The sequence below is a fragment of the Vulpes vulpes genome, chromosome 1, assembly GCF_048418805.1.
Source record: "Vulpes vulpes isolate BD-2025 chromosome 1, VulVul3, whole genome shotgun sequence".
NCBI classification, from domain to species: Eukaryota; Metazoa; Chordata; class Mammalia; order Carnivora; family Canidae; genus Vulpes; species Vulpes vulpes.
Window position 1 is genome coordinate 17224923 of NC_132780.1, and position 14144 is coordinate 17239066.

Consider the following 14144-nt stretch of genomic DNA (forward strand, 5'->3'; position numbering starts at 1 on the left):
AGATCCTTTTGTAGTAAACTGGTGATCTAGTGATCTAGTGATCTAGTGATTACTAGAACTGGTGATCTAGTAAGTAGAAGCTTTCTCTGAGTACTGTGAGCCACTCTAGCAAAGTAATCAAACCCAAAGAGTGAGTCATGGAAATCTCCAACTACTGCTGGTTGACCTTCAGAAGCCCAAGTGATAAGCTTCACTTCTGATGATATTTGAGGTAGGGGGTGGGGCAGTCTTTAGGACCCAGTCCTTCCTCTGTGGTATCTGACACTACCTCCACTTGGATAGTGTCAGAATGGAGTTGCTTGGTGATGTAGAATAAAAAAAAAAACACATCAGGGGCACCTGGGTGGCTCAGTGGTTGAGCATCTGCCTTTGGCTCAGGTTGTGATCCCAGGGTCCTCCCTGGCAGGGAGCCTGCTTCTCCCTCTGCCTATGTCTCTGCCTCTCTCTGTCTGCTTTTTATGAATAAATAAATTAAAATCTTTTAAAAAAAAAAAACCACATACACACATTAGAATAGGTGTCAGAATTGGACCTATACATCTGTTTCCTAGAAGTCATAGTTAACCCCTGGTGGGGACTGTGTGATTCATGTCTGTCCCCATCCCTACAGAGACTGAGTGGGTTCACCTGCAGTAATCCAACCACTCCCACCCCATCCACCTCTCACACGTGTTTCTCAGCACCCCAGCCCCTCAGGGACCACACCTTAGTAGTTTCACATCAGTTTTATTAGACTCTCAAAAAGTCGCTCTAATGGAGATCCCATTTCTCTAACACCCCCCCTTTGTGGGCTGGGCCTTGGGTCTTCTCAGCTGCTTCCCACCAGGCCCCATTCTTCCTCCTTACCCCTTGGGACACAGGAGTCAGAGGTCCCCACCCGGAGTCCAGGACTGAACCCCTTCATGCCCACAGGAACTGGGACTTCAGGCCTCTAGACCCTCCCCCTCCTTTTCAGTGGCCCCATTCTAACTTCCAGATGAAGTTGGGAGTACACTGGGCTCAGCGGGGAGTAGACAGGCGCCGACATTCATGCATCCGGTAAGCACACATGTAGAAAATCCCTGCATGAGAAGAGATCCCAGTTGACCTCCCAAGTCCTCCTAACCTGGGCTCCCAACCCAAGACCCCAGCACAGCACTCCCTTCTTCCTTGGGTTTTGGCAGAACCTGGAGTCTGTCTTCTGGCTCACTGCTAGGGGACTTGTAGGGGACACCCCATCATCTTGCCCTCTGGAGTGCCGCCCACTCTGCCAAGGACACTGACTTTCCCACCCCCAAGCCCTCGTACCTGCGAAGAAGGTCATGAGCAAGGCCACCCAGCCCAGGATGTAAGACCAGGAAAAGCGCCAGTCCCCAAAGCGGCGACCAAGGAAGCTGACAGTAACTCCAGTGTAAATGGCCAAGGCCAACAGGACAAAAAAGGCTGGGGAGAGAGGGTAGGGGGTAATGGGTGGGAAAGGGGGCAGGAATGGGGTTTGGAGATGGGATGGGAATGAGATGGAGGAAGGGGGAGGCCCAGGTAGGGGAGGGAAGGTGTAAAAGGTGAGGAGGCTTGGGGAGTAGGGTTGGATGAGGATGGGTCAGGCCAGTGCTGTGTAATAGAATTTGACTGGGCTGGTTTTGGTCTCTGGTTCCTGGGAGGGAGACACTAAATCCTTGGAATTTCCTGAGTAATAGGAGTATCTTTGTTATTATTGGATTTATGTGGAGCTGAGATGACACTGGTCACCAGAAAGACCAGCCACAGAAACAGAACAGACAGTGGGGGTTTGAGCCACTAGCTATCAGATCACCCTCTGCAGAAAGAACCTGGAGATTAAATTCGCTCACACAATCAATGACTGAGTTGTGCTTTGGCAATGAAACCCCAGCAGGAACTCTGGATGTCCAAGTGTGCAGAAGCTTTCTGGCTGCTAACACAGCAGTGTGTTGGGAGGGGACTGTGCTCTGACCCCAAGGGGGAGGGTGCAGAAGCTCTGTCTTCAGGACCCTCTCCAGCATCATGCTAGACATCTCTTTATTTATCCAGTGCTGAGATGGAGCCTTTATTAACCTGTTCGTTGTTAAGTGTAGTTCCTTCCTGAGTTCTGTGATTTCTAGTGAATTTTTTAATCTGCCTGGGTTCTGGGAACCCCTGAATCTATAGCCAGTTGGCCAAAAGTGCAGATGGCCTGTGGCCCCCTCTTGCCACCCAAGTAGGCACAGCCTTGTTAGGGGTCATGCCCTTAATCCTGTGGGGTATGGCATCAATTCTGGGTGGTTGGTGCCAGAAACTCTCTGGTTGTTGGTATCAATCGGGGTTGGGGTCATGGAGCTGAGAATGAGAAGAAACCCCCCAGAAAGAAGTGCTGGGGATGGAAATGGGCAGGGAAGTTGGGGGTGGGAGAGGGGATGGGGGAGGGTGGGTCCACTCACTGGAAGCGAAAAACATGATGCCTGCGGAGAAGGGCCGGGAGAGGCGGGTGAAGGTGGGCTGCTGAGCGAAGGCGAGGATGCCCATGATGATGCCCGAGGTGGCGCACAGGGAGGACAGGATCATGAAGGCCCGGGTGGCATTCCAATAAGCTGTGGTAGCACCGAACAGTCACTCCCAGGCTCCCAGGCCACTCCTGCCCTCAGTGGCGAATACTGCTACCTCTGAGGGCTGTAATGTCTTGCCTCTCTCCATATCCTGACCCAGCTTCTCCCTCGCCTCTCTGCAAACCAACACTCTCTGCACCTGGCAAACTCCTATTCATCTTCCACAGTCCAGCTCCCAAATTCCCTCTGGGAAGCACCCTTTCACCCATCAGGCATGGTCTTTCCCTCCTGCTCTGGATTGTGGCTCTTGGCTTGTTTTCCCTTCTAGCCTGATTGCTCCCTGAGGCCAGGATTCTACATGGAGAACACCCCAGCTCAAGTTTGGTTTGCTAATGGGTGTGGAGAAATGTTTGTTGGATGAATGAATGAATGAATGAATGAATAATGAATGAGTGTTGATTCCCTGCTATCCTCCTGCTATTTACTTCCTATACTCACCGTCTTTTTAAAAAATATTTTATTCGTTTATTCATGAGATACACAGAGAGAGGCAGAGACACAGGCAGAGAGAGAAGAAGGCTCCCTGCAGGGAGCCTGATGTGAGACTCTATCCCTGGACCTGGGATCAAGACCTGAGCCAAAAGCAGACACTCAACCACTGAGCCACCCAGGTGTGCCCCATCACTGTCTTTCATTTCCTTGATACCACTTGCCCATACCTGAAAATGGCCTATTTATTTATTTTTAACTTTATATCTGTCTTTCCCTGATGATTTCTTAGTTCTGCAAGGACAAAGGTCTTGCTTCCTCATTCATTGCTTCATCCCTAGCACAGAGCACCTGGCACATAGTGGGTGCTCAGGGCAAATGCTGAATGAATGAATGTGGAGACCTGAGAATCATTCTTCTGTGCTTAGCTCTGGGCTTGCCCTATAGGACATGTCCTGAGAATAATAGTTATGATCTCATCTTCTGTTTAGCAGCTGCTAAATATGTGCCAGGCATGCATTCTGTGAATGGGCCTATTTGTTCCTTCTGAGAGCCCTTATGCTGTACGTACTATTTTTAACCTCATTTTTTTTCAGGTGAAAAACTAAGGCTCAGAGAGGTAAAGTGACTCACCCAGGGTCTCATAATTGGCAGTAGGACAGGCATTGAAAGTCAAGCACCAAAGCTCTTGTTGTTAACTGCTTGCCTAGTCTGTCTCTCAGAACACCCAGGACAATTCTGCAGCTGGGACAGAGCCTAGGTCCTGCCACTTGAAAAGTAAAAAGTCTGAGGGCACCTGGGTGGTTCAAGGGTTGAGTGTCTGCCTTTGGCTCAGGTCATGATCCTGGGGTCCTGGGGTCCTGGGATCAACTCCCGCATCAGGCTTCCCACAGGGAGTCTGATTCTCCCTTGGCCTATGTCTCTGCCTCTCTGTGTCTCTCATGAATAAATAAATAAAATCTTTAAAAAATAATAAAATAAATAAAAAGTCTGGATCTTTGCAAAATGCGCTTTTGTTTTGTGCAAATGTCAGTGAGAAAAATTGCTGGCTGTTTCTCCATGGCTGTTGTTACAGAGTTGAACTGTGTCTCTCCCCCAGCCCCCAAATTCAGACATTGAAGCTCTAATCCCCAGAATAGGACCTTATTTGGAAATAGGGTCATTGTGGATGTGATTAGTTAAGATAAGGTCCTACTGGAGTAGGTGTATTCCTAATCCAAAATGACTAGTATCCCCATAAAATGGGGAAATTTGGAAAAAGACAGACATACAGCATGGGGTGGGGTGGCAGGTGCAGGGATGGGGCACCATGTGAAGATAGAGATGGAGATCAGGATGATGCATTGACATGTCAAGGAATACCAAAGACTGCCAGCCAACCACCAGACACTGGGCGAGAGACAAGTAACAGACTCTCCCAGGCAGCCTCAAAAGGAACCAACTCTGCTGACACCTTGGTTTTGGACTTCCAGCCTCCAGAGCTGGGAGACAGTACATTTCTGTGGTTTGAGCCTCTCAGTCTGTGGTCCTTTGTAATGGCAGCCCCAGGAAACTACAGATGCCTCTGGGTATTTAAAAGTCTGGAGGAGGGGCATCTGGGCAGCTAGGTCCATTAAGCCTCTGCCTTCAGCTCAGGTCCTGATCCTGGGGTCTTGGGATCAAGCCCCACACTGGGCTCCCTGCTGAGTGGGGAGTCTACTTCTCTCTCTCCCTCTGCTCCTCCCCGCCCCCCCCCCCGCTTATGCTTGCTCTCTCTCTCTCAAATAAATAAATAAAATCTTTAAAAAAAAATAAAAATAGGGGCACCTGCGTGGCTCAGTGTTTGAGCTTCTGCCTTTGGCTTAGGTTGTGATCCCGGGGTGCTGGGATCGAGTCCTGCATCAGGCTCCCTACAGGGAGCCTGCTTCTCCCTCTGCCTATATCTCTGCCTCTCCCTCTGTCTCTCATGAATAAACAAATAAATAAAATCTTTAAAAATAAACAAATAAAAATATAAATAAATAAATAAATAAATAATAAATGCAAACCTGGAGGACTTACCAGGTACATTTTAGTCTATGCCCTTCCCATGGTGTGCTAAGGTGGGATTGGAAAGAGCAAATGTCTCTGAGGCCTGCCTAAAGCTGCAAATAAGTCCAGTGGGCTACGGTGGGGTGTTGCTGTGAATTGGGCATGTACATCCCATCACCAGTTACCCACTATGGCCCTCTGCTCCATCTTGAGAGAAAATTCTCCTGTTTAAATTGCAGTGTGCTTCCTTGAGGGGCCCCTGACAGATATACCACAGTTAAAGGTTGCAAAACTGGATTTTTCTAAGTGAGCTGCAAGCCCAGATTTTGTACATAAAAATTTTTATACAAAATTTTAAATTCTGGCAGAGACTTCAGAAACTTTAAAAACTCTATACACCCACGTCTGCAGCTGGGTTCGGCCACTGCAAGTTCACGTCTCCTGCTTTGACTCTCATGAGCTCCTGAGAGTTGATGTGCAAAGTGAGCCAACTGCTTGGACAGATATTCAGCAATCCATCATGGTAAGGTGTGTCCCTGAGGATCTTGGGTTTGAGGTCAAATGCACTTGCAAAGCTCCATCATGCCTCCCTCTCCCCATCCCCAGCAGAGTTAAGACAGGGGATATGGGTGTCCCCCAGGGTGTTCCCAGACTGAAGTGGGAGAAATGGTAGGTAGAGGCATGAACGAGACCTCCAGAAATGAAAGGGAAACATGAAGTCAGGAGGCCAACTGAGCTCAGAAGCTGGAGGCTGGGGCAAATCTTTCCACTGCTTGCTGCCCTGGTTTACCCCTTCTGAAGATGGGCATCCTGCTGCCTCTCCCAGGCAGGTTCAATGAGATGGGATGCCTGAAATCTGGCCCATCACAGGGCTCAGGGGGGTTGGCTCTTCCTCTCAAAAACTCCCTGGAGAGAAAGTCTGGATTTTTTTTTTTTTAAAGATTTTATTTATTTATTTATTTGTGAAAGACATAGAGAGAGAGGCAGAGACACAGGCAGAATGAGAAGCAGGTTGCATGCTGGGAGCCTGCCCGATGCCAACTTGATCCCAGGACTCCAGGATCACACCCTGGGCCGAAGGCAGGCGCTAAACTGCTGAGCCACCCACGGGTCCCCAATGTCTGGCTTTTTGAGGGCAAGTTTCATATTTTATTCCCAGAAACAGTGGTACCACCTTCAGTGTTGTTGAGCGACCAAAGGGTATTAATTCATGTCAAGCACTTAGAATAGTGAATAGGACACAATAATATTCAATAAATGCCAGTCATCATTATTGTTATTACTATTATTACTACTACTGTTTAGTAAATATAAAATATGTAATCTTATATATTATTAATATATTAATATATAATGCACATTATATATTATATAATATACAATGAATGTATCTCTCCATATATATGTATAAATACACATAGGTATATGTATATACATATGGAGAGAGATACATAGATATATATTATATAATATACTATATAATATGTATTATCTTTTTATTATTATTTTTTTTATGATAGTCACAGACAGAGAGAGAGAGAGGCAGAGACACAGGCAGAGGGAGAAGCAGGCTCCATGCACCGGGAGCCCAATGTGGGATTCGATCCCGGGTCTCCAGGATCGCGCCCTGGGCCAAAGGCAGGCGCCAAACCGCTGCGCCACCCAGGGATCCCTGTATTATCTTTTATATAAAATATATATTATTATAATGTAGCTTGCAAGAACTCTATGCTGGGAGAGCTATTTTTCCCCATTTTTACAGCATATATTGTAACATGCACATATATACATACACATGTACATATAGACAGATAGATTACATAGCCTGGCACACAGTACGTATTAAATACTACCATCCAGTCTTTAGCAAATTTAGGATCTATATTTCTTCTGTAACCCAGTTTCCAACCTAGTTCTTGATACGTAGTAGATATTTAGAAAATGCTAGTCTGACAACCCTAACCCCGCCTGCCCTACCTGACTTCATGCCAGGAAATGTCACGTCTCTATTTAACCTCTAGGACATTTCATAATTGTACTAGAAAAAAATCCTGAAATCCCAGTTCTGCTGAGTGATCTTTGGTTGGTGCCTTTCCCTCTCCGAGGCACAGAGTTCTCCACCTGCAAAACAGGCGGAGAGGCTGTGTCCTGGGTGGGTGGGAGGGTGGGGGGCTCTGGCTCTATCCCCAGAGGGCCTCTAACCCCGCCCCAGAGCCTTACCGATACTCTCTGTCTGCAGGTAGCACTTGTTGCCCAGGCAGTAACGCCACAGGCCCTGGTGGGCAAAGGACCCTGACAGCCGGTACTGCATCCAGTGATCTGTTGCTGTGGCCACCACCAGGAGGATGGTTCCCACCCAGGCACAGAAGAGGCCGCCACCCATGAAGCTGTACATGGTGATCTGTGAAGAAGGGGAGAGATGGGGTCAGGAGCTGGACTCCTGGGTCCTGGCAGAGGAAGGGACTGGAGCCTGGGCCCCTGGATCCTGGGAGGGGGTGGCTGGAGGCCTGGGCTTCCGGGTCCTGGGTGAGGAGGGGGCTAGGGGCTGGGACCCCAGCAGGCCCCTGGGAGAGGAAGGAGCTAGAGGATGGCCCCCTGGGTCGTGGTGGAGGAGGGGGCCTGTAGGTCCAATGCCTGGTCCCTACCTGAATGGCAGAGCCTGTCACAAGCCCTCTGTCTGCCTCGGCCCTTCTGTGCAGACTGAGCCGAGCCAGGTCACTGGCCTCTCTGCTCCCTGGGCCCCCCAAATCCCTTAAGCCTCCCCACACAATGACCCCATGGCCCAGCAGCTTCCAGCGGGCAGAAGTGCAGTGGTGGCAGAGGCCCCAAATGGAATTCGCTGAAACAGGGATCCAAGCACTCCCTCCATGCAGTCCCTGGCTCCACTGACCTCTCTCTGTGACCCTCCCAGAGACCCTCCCACCCTTTCACAGGCCTTGCTTACAGCACCCACTGGGTTAGCCTGAGCTGCGTAAGCACACACACAGAGACACAAGACATAGGGCCAGTCATCCATTTATTGTTCAACCAGGGCTCCCCATCCCCATGGGCAGGAAAGGGAGTGGGGAGCGGCAGGTGTCTGGGTACGCTGGGCCAATGGGGTTCTTTGCATGTGGGTCACAGGGCATGTCACATTTGGGGCTGGAACTGGCATAAGAATGGGACAGGGTTGGCTGGGGTCACAGATGGGCTAGGTTTGGGGTCAAGTTTAGGAGGCAGTTAAGGATGAGGGAGGATTGGGTTGGCCTGAAGTAGGTAGAGAATGAGAGTGCAGAGCTGGGCCTGAGGGGAGAGGTAGGAATGGAAATGGGAATGAGTGGGTTTAGGGGTATGATATTGAGAGTGGGGGGTGGGCAGGTGGGGATGGGGTTAGGGTCATCACTGTAGTTGGGGATGGTGTTTGGAATGGGAAGAGGTATGGCTTTGGGCATGGGCATGAGGCTCAGGGTTTTTTCTGGCGTGGAATCCTAAATCAGCTCCAGTTTCCATGGGGTGGCTCGCAGGACCCACTTCTGAAGCTGTGGTTTTGGGAGAAGAAACATGGGAACAGGATGTTTCTTGGAGTATCTCTGCCTCAGCTGAGGTCACCCTGGGCACCAGGAAAACCCTCCTGGTGACCCTGGGTGGGCCCACTCAGGAGTTTGGGGAGCTGGACCTTCAGGTCCTAGTACTCTGCCTCCCAGTCTTCTGCTACAGCAGGCGGCATGTCCTGGGATGATGACTCCTGATCTCTGTCTTCCTTCTTCTCATCCTGTCTGGGCAGTATTGGTGGTGATGCTGGGATCGCTGGAGGAGTCTTGGGGCCAGCCCCAGACCTCTCCAGCCAGCCCCTCTCTGGATTCTCAGCCCTGCCAGGTCGCCATTGCTGTGGGCCCTGGCCCCGGCCTAGCCTGCGCTGGATGCCCCAGCCCCTGCGTCCCCTGGATGGCCTGATGGCGGTGCCTGGCTGGGGGCAGCATGCCTGGGTGGTGCAGGGGCAGGAGGGCAAGGACTGTTGAAGGTTGTAGGCCCCCAGCAGAGCACTGTGCAGGAGGTAAGAGAGGGCGTCCAGGCGGATGGGGACGGTGACAGAAGCCAGGCTTTCAGGGAGCCCCAGGTGGGCTGGATCTGGGGTGCCCAGGGGAAAAGGTGGCAAGGCTGGAAAAGGGGCAGGTGGCCACAACTCCGTCCCAGGGGATGACAAGGGCGGGCTGTTCCTGGAATGACAAGAGGACAGGTCCACAGGTCTACAGGTCTTGCCAACTCTTTCTATCCTTCCTACTATAGTCCAGCACTTTTCCTGGGAGTCCTGCATCCACCTCTGACTTCCCTGCCGGTTCAATCTCTCTCTCATTCTTTCTTCCCATTTCTCTACAGAGGGACAGCCAGCTCTGGCAGAACTTTAGCACCAGAGAGAACAAAGTTCCAGGGTGCCTGGGTGGCTCAGTGGTTGAGCAACTGCCTTTGGCTCAGGGCATGATCCCAGGGTCCTGGGATTGAGTCCCGCAACGGACTCCCTCTGCCTATGTCTCTGCCTCTCTCTCTGGATCTCTTATGAATAAATAAATTATATATATATATTATATATATATATAAAACACAGTTCCAGCTCCAGGGCCACTTCCCTCAGGGTATGTTTCTGGGCCCCTCACTTCCCTGTGCTGAACCTTAATTTTTCACACCAAAAGACGGCTTCTGGTAGTGTCAAAGGCGCATACGAAAGGCCTGGGTCTGACAATTATTGTGCTGTCTCCAGCTCTGCCGCTGTTTCTGGGATCTTTGATTCTCCTGGTTCCCTCTTGAAATGTCTCCCTGCTCCACGAGTATCTGTTCCTAACTGAATCCCTGTTTGTATCTCGCTCAGCTCTAGCAACAAAATCGCTAAGATTCTGTTTCTAACTGATGATACTTGACTTTTTTTTTCCTTTCAGATACTTTCTTTGGGTCTGTCCACTCTGTCTCTGATTTTCTCCGTCCCCTCCCCTCTCTGGTCTTTCTCCTCCCCGTGGAGAAGGTCTTGTGTCTCTCACCCTTCGGGCTCAGTCCCCTCCTCCTGCTGTTCCATCTTTACAGGAGTCTCTCAAGTCTCTTCTAGAACCTTCCCTTTGAGTTCTCCCAGGTCCAGGGAGGTGCGGAGGGGTCGGGAAGGAAGTGGGTGGGACTTTGTCCAGAGGGGGGCGTGGCCTGTCGGCGCGCGGAGCCGCGGAAAAGTACGCTGGGATCTTACGCTGAGATCTCGAGATCTAATTCCTCAAATCCCCCCAACCCCCCCAGCTTCCCACCCCCATCTCAGGCCACAGTTCACACGTCCCCAAGACCCAGGAGTACGGCCACTGAGCTTCTCCCTGCTCAGACCCAACAGCCCTGGTCCCAGCCTCTTCCTCCCTCAGACCCAGGAGTCCAGGCCCCAGCCCCTCCTCCCTCAGACCCAGGAGTCCAGGCCCACAGCCCCTCCTCCCTCAGACCCAGGAGTCCAGGCCCACAGCCCCTCTTCCCTCAGACCCAGGAGTCCAGGCCCCAACCCCTCCTCCCTCAGACCCAGGAGTCCAGGCCCCAGCCCCTCCTCCCTCAGACCCAGGAGTCCAGGCCCACAGCCCCTCCTCCCTCAGACCCAGGAGTCCAGACCCCAACCCCTCCTCCCTCAGACCCAGGAGTCCAGACCCCAGCCCCTCTCCCTCAGACCCAGGAGTCCAGGCCCCAGCTCCTCCTCCCTCAGACCCAGGAGTCCAAGCCCCAACCCCTCCTCCCTCAGACCCAGGAGTCCAAGCCCCAGCCACCTCCTCCCTCTGACCAGGAGTCCAGGCCCCCAACCCCCTCCTCCCTCAGACCCAGAAGTCCAGGCCCCAACCCTTCCTCCCTCAGACCTAGGAGTCCAGGCCCCAGCCCCTCCTCCCTCAGACTCAGGAGTCCAGGCCCCAGCCCCTCCTCCCTCAGACCCAGGAGTCCCCCCCAGCCCCTCCTCCCTCAGACCCAGCAGGTGGAGCCCTCAGTCTCCTCTTCTCTTTCGGTCTATATTTATGGCCATTTCTTCAGGGGGCCCGCTGGTGTTCCTTAGGACTAAAGGGATATTTAGATAGGGAAATCGGAACATCTGTACACTCCTGGAGCAGCAGGAAAAGTAGATGAGCTGGAGTTAAGGCAGACACTTAACAGACTCAGCCACCCAGGCATCCATCCCTCTGTTGGAATACCTTTATATTTACAGAAAAAGTTACAAAGATAATACAGAGTTCCCATACAATCCTCACCCAGCTCCCCTAATGTTATCCTCTTACATTGTTATAGAACCTTTGTTGGACTAAGAAACTAGCACGACTATTTACCTAACTCCAGACTTTATTTGGAATTTACCAGTGTTCACATTAAAGTCCTTTCTTTTCTGTTTCAGAATCTGTTGCTGGACACCATTTATCGCCACACCTCCCTAGCGTCCTCTCAGTCTTTCCTGGCTTTTCACAACCTTATCAATTTTGAGGAATACTAGTTACATTATAAAATAGGAGTCTATTTTCATTAGTAATTCTTTTTTTGTTGTTGTTGTTTTAGAATTCTAATAAATTCCCTCCGCAGGTGATCAAACTGTGCCTCAGAAGAGTCTAAAAAAGTTGCTTGAGGTCACAGAGCTAGGAAGTGGCACAAGTGGAATTTGAATCCCGGCAGCCTGGCTCAAATCTGCGCTCCTAATGGAGACACAAGTAGTAGCCAGATTTTGTAGGACCTGGTAGGCTGCAGTGAAGACTTTGGGGTTTTGGGGGGGTTGTGCCTATGTTTTAAAATTTTAGAACACTGAGATGACTTCGAACATTTGTAAGCTGAGATGTGACATAATTTGATTAATGTTTTAAGAAAAGCACTGTGAGGGCATCTGGGTGGCTCAGTGGTTGAGCATCAGCCTTTGGCTCAGGTCGTGATCCCAGGGTACTGGGATCGAGTCCCACACCTGGCCTATGTCCCTGCCTGTCTCTCTGTCTCTCTCTCTTTTTTAAAAGACTTATTTATTTATTCATGAGAGACACAGAGAGTGAAAGAGGCAGGACATAGGCAGAGGGAGAAGCAGGCTCCTTGCAGGAGCCCCATGTGGGATTCGATTCCAGATCCCCGGATCATGATCTGAGCTGAAGGCAGTTGTCCAACTGCTGATCCACCCAGGAGTCCCTGTGTCTCTCATGAATAAATAAATAAAATCTTTAAAAAAGAAAAGAAAAGGGCAGCCCCGGTGGCGCAGCGGTTTAGTGCGCCTGCAGCCTAGGGCGTGATCCTGGAGACCCGGGACCAAGTCCCATGTCAGTCTCCCTGCATGGAGCCTGCTTCTCCCTCTGCCTGTGTCTCTGCCTCTCTCTCTGTGTTTCTATGAATAAATAAAATAAAAAATCTTAAAAAAAAATAAAAAAGAAAAGAAAAGCACTGTGTCAGTGGTTTGGAAAACAGGCCCTGGTGGAAGAACGGTGCTAGAGTGGTCACAGGAAGTCCAGGGAGGATATCCTATCCTCCAGGCCAGGGGTGGTGGTGGTGACTCCCAAGGAGAGTGGGATGGGAAGATGTCAGTGGATTTAGGATGTGTTTTGAAAGAAGAACCATCAGAATTTGCTGCAGGGCTCCTGGGGGTGACTAATGAGGATCAAGGATAATGCAAAGTTTTCAGCCAGAGCAGTGTCTCCGAATATGATTTTTTTTTTAACAGAAGTCCACAACATCCCATTTTAAGGATGGGAAAGCCCAGATACCACCTTTTACTTTTTGACTTCCTTGGAATCCAGGCCCTGTGCAGGATGATGTTGGTGACTCAGAGATGTCACCTGTCCTCAAAGGGCTTTGTGAAGGGTGGCGGACAGACAGAGAGGGATGGTAACATTCCAGGGTGATCAGGGCCTAGAAACAGGTAAAGGACAATGAGAGCCCCAAATGGGTGGGGATGCTGCCTGAGGGCAAAGGACTGATGTCCGGTGAGGAGGGGCGGGGGCAGGAAAACCTTGTTGCTGCAGGCAAGGGGTGGTTCTCTGGTGGTTTTGTTTTTTGGTTTTAGGGGAGGTAGACTTTGGACTAGGTCTAGACTGAGTGGATATTTGATGTAGAAGAAATGGTGCGAGCAAAGGCCTGGTGGCTGGAACCAAAATATTTTTATCATGAAGCGAGGGCTTTCCTTTCCTGGCCAGTGTGATTAGGATTCAGGTCTCATCCATCCCTTATGTTGTATCTCAAAGAGGCAGGGCAAGACTATTTTGTGGAAATGGGGCTCAGAAATGATGGTTTGAATCTACGCTCCGCTACTTAGAAATGCGTAATCTAAAGCAAGCTGCTTAAGCTTTTCGGGTTCCCATTTCTTCGTGACTTGGCGCTTCCTGCTCCATTCCAGCATAACGGAATTGCTCTATTTGCTCTGTTACTGTTTCCCCTTTTCGGTTTTTTTAAATATATGTATTATTTATTTATTTATTCATGAGAGACAGAAAAAGGCAGAGACATAGGCAGAGGGAGAAGCAGGCTCCCTGCAGGGAGCCTGATGGGACTCAATCCCAGAACCCCAGGATCATGACCTGAGCCAAAGGCAGACCCTCAACCACTGAGCCACCGAGGCGCCCCTGTTACTGTTTCTCCTATGTCTGCGATCAGGGTACCACATCAACTTAACCAAGCACCTGGCCCTTTAAGACCCTCCTCCCACACTTGAGAGCCCTTGTGGGCTCTGGCCTCTCTAGGAGAAAGTCGTTTATTCATCTTCCAAAATTGACAGGCAAGTTCTTTTTTTTTTTTTTTTAAAGATTTTATTTATTTATTCATGACAGAGAGAGAGAGGCAGAGACACAGGCAGAGGGAGAAGCAGGCTCCACGCAGGGAGCCCGACGTGGGACTCAATCCCAGGTCCCCAAGATCACACCTCAAGCCGAAGGTGGCGCTAAACAGCCCCTGGGCCTGCCACAGGCAAGTTCTGAAAGTGACCAATCAACTCCTGAGGCGGAGGCAGCAAAACTTCCGATTGGCTGGGGAACTCCGGCGGCGTTACGTGTAAGCTCCGCCCCTCCGCGTTACAGATCCCGGCGCGAGAGCATCATCCTTGGCTCTGATTGGCGAGGGAGCTCGCGCTGCCTTCGAGTCCCCTCCCCGTCGCCGTCAGATCCGCGAGCCAGCATTCGCGCTCTCTGATTGGCT

At 50.6% G+C, this 14144-nt stretch overlaps 2 protein-coding genes across 2 annotated transcripts; both read right to left on the reverse strand.

Annotated features, from left to right (window-relative positions):
- Nucleotides 1-790: 790 nt before the first annotated feature.
- On the reverse strand, nt 791-7413 carry LIM2 (lens intrinsic membrane protein 2). Its single transcript, XM_026013743.2, has 4 exons — nt 7239-7413; nt 2415-2564; nt 1288-1422; nt 791-1061 (listed from the first exon to the last, which is right to left on the reverse strand). The coding sequence occupies exons 1-4, from the start codon at nt 7411-7413 to the stop codon at nt 1000-1002; spliced, it is 522 nt and encodes a 173-aa protein (XP_025869528.2). The 3' UTR covers nt 791-999.
- Nucleotides 7414-8641: 1228 nt separating this feature from the next.
- On the reverse strand, nt 8642-10087 carry C1H19orf84 (chromosome 1 C19orf84 homolog). Its single transcript, XM_026014101.2, has 2 exons — nt 10028-10087; nt 8642-9214 (listed from the first exon to the last, which is right to left on the reverse strand). Exons 1-2 carry the CDS (start codon nt 10060-10062, stop codon nt 8683-8685), a joined length of 567 nt encoding a protein of 188 aa, XP_025869886.2. The 5' UTR covers nt 10063-10087; the 3' UTR covers nt 8642-8682.
- Nucleotides 10088-14144: the final 4057 nt, after the last annotated feature.

Bases quoted from the DNA above. Each gene is read 5' to 3' on its own strand.
- LIM2 (XM_026013743.2), bottom strand. From the start codon at position 7,413: ATGTACAGCTTCATGGGTGGCGGCCTCTTCTGTGCCTGGGTGGGAACC. The intron at 2,565-7,238 runs GTAAGGCTCTGG...GTGCTACCACAG, and splicing joins CCTGCAGACAGAGAGTATCG to CTTATTGGAATGCCACCCGG. The intron at 1,062-1,287 runs GTACGAGGGCTT...CTTCTCATGCAG, and splicing joins GCTCATGACCTTCTTCGCAG to GGATTTTCTACATGTGTGCT.
- C1H19orf84 (XM_026014101.2), bottom strand. From the start codon at position 10,062: ATGGAACAGCAGGAGGAGGGGACTGAGCCCGAAGG. The intron at 9,215-10,027 runs GTGAGAGACACA...TTGTCATTCCAG, and splicing joins GAGGGGACTGAGCCCGAAGG to GAACAGCCCGCCCTTGTCAT.